Source organism: Geotrypetes seraphini, chromosome 18 (genome assembly GCF_902459505.1).
Source record: "Geotrypetes seraphini chromosome 18, aGeoSer1.1, whole genome shotgun sequence".
In the NCBI taxonomy this organism is placed as follows: domain Eukaryota; kingdom Metazoa; phylum Chordata; class Amphibia; order Gymnophiona; family Dermophiidae; genus Geotrypetes; species Geotrypetes seraphini.
Window position 1 is genome coordinate 26,880,827 of NC_047101.1, and position 7,192 is coordinate 26,888,018.

At 44.4% G+C, this 7,192-nt stretch overlaps 1 protein-coding gene across 19 annotated transcripts in view; it reads right to left on the bottom strand.

Moving 5' to 3' along the window:
• Nucleotides 1–6,802, bottom strand: part of RUFY1 (RUN and FYVE domain containing 1) — a 278,993-nt gene extending 272,191 nt beyond the window's left edge. For 14 of the 19 annotated variants that reach the window (XR_004537446.1, XR_004537447.1, XR_004537444.1 and 11 more), the window contains exons 1-2: nt 6,668–6,753; nt 1,745–1,906 (exon numbers count right to left, since the gene is read on the bottom strand). Coding sequence is in view for 14 of the 19 variants with exons in the window: in XM_033926872.1 (XP_033782763.1) it covers nt 1,745–1,906; nt 6,668–6,683 (178 nt within the window). In the remaining 5 variants the exon portion in view is untranslated. Of the gene's footprint in view, nt 1–1,744; nt 1,907–6,223; nt 6,473–6,537; nt 6,621–6,667; nt 6,754–6,797 lie in introns of those variants that run through there. The other 5 variants (XM_033926870.1, XM_033926869.1, XM_033926866.1 and 2 more) reach the window with 5 other exon arrangements.
• Between the last annotated feature and the right edge of the window lie 390 nt (nt 6,803–7,192).

Consider the following 7,192-nt stretch of genomic DNA (forward strand, 5'->3'; position numbering starts at 1 on the left):
AAACAAGATGAAATCGATGGGGTTAGGTGAGAAACTAACGGCGTGGGTCAACGATTGGCTGAGTGGAAGACTTCAGAAAGTGGTGGTCAATGGCACCCTCTCTGAGACATCGGAGGTGACTAGCGGTGTGCCTCAGGGCTCAGTCCTGGGACCATCCCTTTTTAACATATTCATAAGGGACTTGACCCGAGGGCTTCAGGGTAAAGTAGCGCTGTTCGCCGACGACGCCAAACTGTGTAATATAGTGGGTGGAAGCAATCCCACGGATGGTATGACGCAGGATCTGATCAAGTTGGAAAAATGGTCCACGACATGGCAGCTGGGCTTCAACGCTAAGAAGTGTAAGGTCATGCATCTCGGCAGCAGAAATCCATGCAGAACATACACCTTGAATGGAGAAACACTAGCTAGGACTTCAGAGGAACGGGACTTGGGAGTGATCATCAGTGCAGACATGAAGGCTGCCAAACAAGTGGAGAAGGCCTCATCCAAGGCGAGGCAAATGATGGGATGTATCAATAGAAGCTTCGTCAGCCGCAAACCTGAAGTCATAATGCCACTGTATAGAACCATGGTGAGACCTCATCTAGAGTACTGTGTGCAATTCTGGAGGCCACATTACCGTAAAGATGTGCTTCGAGCTGAATCGGTCCAGCGAATGGCCACTAGGAAGGTCTCTGGACTCAAGGGTCTCTCATACGAGGAAAGACTGGGCAAATTGCAGCTGTACTCTCTAGAGGAGCGCAGGGAAAGGGGTGACATGATTGAGACTTTTAAGTACGTCACAGGTCGTGTCGAGGTAGAAAACGATATATTTCTTCCCAAGGGACCCTCGGTCACAAGGGGGCACCCGCTCAAACTCAGGGGAGGGAAATTTAGAGGTGACATCAGGAAGTATTTCTTCACAGAAAGAGTGGTAGATCACTGGAACAAACTTCCGATGCAGGTAATCAAGGCCACAAGCGTGCTCGACTTTAAGAATAAATGGGACATCCACGTGGGATCCCTACGTGGGTCGAGCAGCACTCAGACTTAATGGGGTGGGTCAGTAGAGTGGGCAGACTTGATGGGCTGTAGCCCTTTTCTGCCGTCACCTTTCTATGTTTCTATGATGCCTGGAATGCGCTCCCGAGAGAGGTGGTTGAGAGGAAAACAGTGACAGAGTTCAAAAATGCGTGGGATGAACACAGAGGATCTAGAATCAGAGAATAATAGTACCGTAAATATTGAGGAACGAAGGCCAGTACTGGATAGACTTGCACGGTCTGTATATGGCCATTTGGTTGAGGATGGTCTGGGGAGGGTTTCAATGGCTGGGAGAGTGCAGATGGACTGGAGCGAGCTTTGACGGAGACTTCAGTAGTTGGAACCTAAGCACAGTACCGGGCAGAGCTTTGGATTCTTGCCCAGAAATAGCTAAGAAGAAGAAAAAAAAACTCAAACAGATTTTTAGATTGAATCAGGTTGGGCAGGCTGGATGGACCATTCGGGTCTTTATCTGCTGTCATCTACTATGTTACTATAGCATCATAAACTATAGAATTACCTATATGTGACTGTCAACTGCCTTCAGACAGTAATAGAAACATGATGGCCAAATAGCCCACCTGCAGTAACCATTATCTCTGGCCACCTTGTTGAGCAGACTGGATGGACCATGGGTTTTTCTTTATCTGCCATAATTTACTGTGTTTGTGCCATACTGTACATTAACACTATTGAATTAAAACAACTAAAGGTTTACCTTTCAATCCGTGCTTAAGACAATGTTCCATCACCACAAAGAACTGCTGCAGAGGTGGATAATCTGAATCTAGTATTCGACCCAAACTCAGAGCAGATTGAATCAACACTTTTATGCTTAGTTTCATCATGTTCATTAAGTTGACAACATCATCCATGGCAGCTACAAAAAAGGAAAAAAAAAACAAAAGTAGACAAGCATCATTAGGAAAAAGACTAATTAACCTGGGAATAAAATGATTCAGCTCTGGTAGTATTTCCCCTAACTTCTCAACTTCATATGGCTTTTCAATTTTTTTTTATATAATCTTAACAGTGGATGAAAGATTTTAAATTAAAACAACCTCAGACAAAACTAGATTCTTTCTTGCTACTCCATCTAGATGTAATGAAGAGACCTTGGTTCTAAATGGAATTTCCTATTCCATTGTTTCAACCATCAAGATATTGGGTGTTCACTAAAGACAAGAACCTGTCAGTGACCAAACAGGTTGATCTTCTAGTTCAGAAATGCTTTTTCACACTTTGGAAGCTTCAGGTGATTAGACCCTATTTTAATGTCAATTATTTTAGACTATTAGTCTAGTCATTTCCTAGAACGAATAGGTTGAAACACAGGCATACAGACCTCCTGATTCACATGAAATGCCAAAACCACTTTTGGGGGAAAAAGGAGAGAACAGTGTGAAAGGAAACTCCTGTCTTTGAGATTCAAAGGAAAGGTTCCCGACAAGAAAGAGCCTGGAGCTCCAAGACTCATTACGTAGAGGCCACTGCAACCAGGAACACAGCCTTGAGCATCAAGTCCAAAAGGATCACTTCTTCCAGAAGCTCAAATGGAGCTTTCGTAAGACCTTTGAGAATCACGTTAAGGTCTCACTAAGGGAAAGGCATCTTGTTCGGTGGTCTAATGTGGAGAGCACCCTCCAGAAATCTGGCAACGTCTGGAAGAGATGCCAGCTTAGGACCACGGTCCCGAGTCTTAAAACAAGAGAGTCCAGCTACTTTGGCCCGAAGTGAAGCCTTGGTAAGTCCTTTGTTAAGGCCTTCCTAGAGAAAGGCCAACACCAACGAAACTGGAGCTGAAAACGGTTCCACACATTCCTGGATGCATCAGTGCTGGAAAGATCTCCATGCCTTAGAATAGGCAGACATTTTGGACTTGAGATGGGTGGGAATGACTATGTCCGAAAAAGAGATTATGTACTTACCCTGGTAAGCTCTTTCCTAGTAGATAGATGAGTCATTATAGACAGATGGGTTATATTCCTATAGCCAAATGCATTTGCAGAAGGAAGTCATTCTGAATTTTTCACTTTACCTCACTGAGATGCTTAGCTCCACTTACAGTTAGTACCCAAGCACTGCAAGCCACCCAATACACGTGAAGTAGAGGCACCTGTAGCAACAGGCTTAGCAACAAATGTTCTGCTCAAGAAGTAAATCTGACAGGAATGTCAACCGCCAACAAAGGCTTTAAAGGAGCTCAGAACCACTCTATAGAAATCAGAAACATATATACAGTATTCATTCCAGTTCCCAAAGGCTGACAGGCATCCAAGAATCAACTTATTCCACCCCTGGACCAGATGGATTTACAGCCAAGATTTATAAATTGTAGTCCTCTCAAATTGGCACTCCCCTGCGTGATTACTATTCTCACATTATATAATGGGGAAGCTTTCCCCCGGGCGCAAATGAAGCCTTGATCACACTGATTTTGAAACCTGGTAAAGAAGCAACTTTCACCAATTCAACTACCATAAATCTAAGGCCTTAGCTATACATGGGAGGGGGGTTTCCCTTCTCTTGGGCCCCAAACGGCGATAAAATATTTGTGGGTGTGGTTACCTTGTGATATAACTACCTTATATGATTGCAATGTTTCCCCGTTATTAGAGGAGACATTGCAACTGCTCAAAATGTGGTCACTCTTCCCATTATCAGTGGCAGGACGTGTGGCTCTTCACAAAATGGTTATACAGATTTCAGGTTTTACCACTTTTGTTATCCCACGCCCACCATGTCCAACTCTACAGTCTCTACCTGCTGGTCATGATGAGATATATACCCGCTAAAGAAGTTAGATTTTAAGGATGTAATTATGTTTAATATTTTTTTTAATTTTTAGATTTTTGTATACACTGTGGTTGTGCAAATTACAATGGGAAAAGACTTCCACACTTTTGCTATTTCGTAGATGAATGATTTGCTATGATACGTCTTGTATTTTATATCTTTGAGAGTTGAGAATGATAGGATCAGGCCAGTGGCATAGTTTTGGTTTTTTGGGGGGTTTTTTTGGGGGGGGGGTCTGTCCCGGGCATGATCTTGGTAGAGGCACCAACACCCTGTAGGGTCATGAAATGGTTAACTGTTGTTTAAAATATTGCTCTGGCCTACATAGCTGAAAACAGTGTACAATCTATTGACCTCATCTGCCTGAAATGTATGTTCCCACCTTACCACATTGTAAGCTAAATAGATAAGAGTTTGAGCCATGATAATAATAATAACTTTATTTTTCTATACCGCCACAATCTTGCGACTTCTAGGCGGTTTATATTCAAGAGAGCTGGACATTCAGCAAGTTACGATATGCAGATATTTAGAGGAAATACAGTGGTGCCTCACACAACGAACTTAATTGGTTCCAGGAGCAAGTTTGTTATGCGAAAAGTTCGTTATGTGAAACGCGTTTTCCCATAACAATACATGTTAAAAAAAATAATTTGTTCTGTAGCATAAAATATGCTAAGATGACATAAAAAAAGATAAATTTATCTTGTTAGAGCTGGTGTTAGACACAACTGGGGACTGCAAAGTCCAGGCAGAGGCTTACGGCTCTCTTTGACCAGGGGGGACAGTTGCCCTAGTTGCACTACCCTAACCTTATTCCTGCTATGTGTGACTGTGGTATTCTGTTAGCATGATATTTCTGTGTAGCATTCTATAATAATTTGGCTTATTCAATTTTCTTGATAGTAGAGGGGATATATGTGAAGGGGAGGGGAGACAGGGGTTTTGTTGATCCTTGCTGTGTATTATAATCACCCCCCACATACTCCCCAGTACCTTTTTAATCATCCCCCCTCGGTACCTTTTTTAATTCCTCCCATCTTTCCCAGCCAGTGGCGTACAGGCCAGAAGCGCAGAGATCAGGAGCAATTCCTCTGCACGCCTGTGTGGGCCCATGCCGATCTCCGAATGGCTGCTGTTAGTTCTTGTGAGTCCCGCGAGAGCTGACTGCAGCCATTCAGAGATCAGCGCAGGCCCAGGCAGTAGCACAGAAGGCTTGCTCTTGATCTCTGCGCTTCTGGCTGGGAAATTTGCTAGACCACCAGTTACGAGTGAGCGGGTGAGATTAAAGTTGCAGCAGTGGTGGTTTTTTTAAAAAAATATGTGGCGGCGGGGGGAGGTTTAAAAATATGCGGTGGCGGCAGAGGCTTAAAAATATGCAGCAGCGGCGGCAGGGGGGTTTAAAATATGTAGCGCCACTGCACAGGGAGCCAGGCGGAGAGGGCAGTTAAGCGCAGTGCCTGCACGGAAGGATGCAGCTCGGGCGACTTCGTTGTGTGAAACGAAGTTCGTTGTAGGAAGCAAGACATGAAGTTCGTTGTGCGAGGCACCACTGTACAGAGTACATCAACTTTAAGAATGCGAAAGTATAAAGTGTACAGTACACTAAGACATTTTCGAGAGGACCTGCTAGGAAAAGGTCGTGAATTACAAAAATACATCGATGTACCCTGCCGTCCTGAAAATGTAACATTTAGAACTGTAAGATTTAGATAAGCAGAGAAATGAGCTAGTTTCCTATAGGACTATAAATTGTATCCCTGAACCTATCATAAGTGCTGGCTTAGGACCAATAATAATTGTAGAAAGTTATAGAAGTAACAAATGAAAATTGTAGCTTTTGCATATATTAGTTTGCATATGTTTAGTGAAAAGGGCATAAAAGTCCATGCATTTCCTGTTTTTTTTAACACTCTTGTAAGCAGGCTGTTCACTGCACTAGAGTCCGGCATGCTGTAATAAACCTCTTGTACTTTCTTCAGGCCTCTGACTTTGTGTGTCCAAGTGACCTTTCAACCCGACCTCCTCTCAGCCCCCAGACACACAAGTGTGCGCCCCTTCCCTCCCCAATCAGCATTATTAACTTGTTGCCCGCATCGGTGTGGTCTCTCTGATGTCACTTATGGGCCCCACGCCTAGAAAAAGACATCAGAGGGATAGCTGCCATGACGCCTGCAAAATTAAAAAGGTCCAGGGGGAGGAAGGGGCTGGATCAGGCTTTTAGAGTTATGCTGATTAGTAGATCTACCCAACAGTTCAGTAAAGCTGGGGACGTCACAGTATAGCGTTTTAAATGCAAAGCAGCATAGTTAGGTGTAAGCAGCCTACTGCAGTTCAGCAGTGGTGTCTCATTCACTTAAGCTCTGCAAAGGCACGATATAGAACTATTTAAATAAAGTACCAGAGAGATACCGAGTCACTCATATTAGACCCCTTCATAAGTCAGAGAGCAAAGACGCTGCACAACCCTCCTTCGCCCTTCCTTTTCCAACCTACTTTCTCTCAAGAAGCAGCTCACTTGCTCTCAGCCCGGAACTTTCGTCCTCGGAGGTCCCGAAGCACTTCCTGTTCAAACAGGAAATGCGTCACCTCACTCTCTGTCGTCTCAACGAAGCTTCTCATTTGCTCTCAGCCAGGAACTTTCCTCCTCGGAGGTCCCGAAACACTTACCGTTCAAACAGGAAGTGCGTCACCTCACTCCCTTTTCCAACCTACTTGGTTTTAAGGTCGTCTCTCAACGAAAGCAGTTCACTTGTTCTCAGCCCGGAACTTTCCTTCTCGGAGGTCCCGAAGCACTTCCTGTTCAAACAGGAAATGCATCACATCACTCCCTTTTCCAACCTACTTGGTTTTAAGGTCATCTCTCAACGAAGCAGCTCACTTGCTCTCTGCCCGGAACTTTCCTCCTCAGAGGTCCCGAATCACTTCCTGTTCAAACAGGAAGTGTGTCATCACCCTCCCTTTTCCCAACCTACTTGGTTTTAAGGTCGTCTCTCAACGAAGAAGCGCACTTGCTCTCAGCCAAGCAGTAGCAGGTGCTGTATATTTATTAAAACTATCAAAAATGAAACACCCAGAGGAAAAACACATCAAATTCTATAATACTTCTTCAAGTGAGCACTGAGGGAGATACAGAATCCATTCACAATAATAATTTAGGGCTCCCACCGTTCCTCCCACTGCTAGTGGGTTTGCAGGCTGTGTGGCGATGTATCTAGGATTAGGGCCGAGTGTGTCTCCATCCATTAGGGTGCACGGTTTTTGGGAGGGGTGGAGATCTCTGACCAGTGCATTGGGTCTAAGAGGCAGTCAGTTGAGGCAGAGGATCTCTCTGTAAGCTGTTACAGCTTCTATCTTGCAGCTCCCAGCA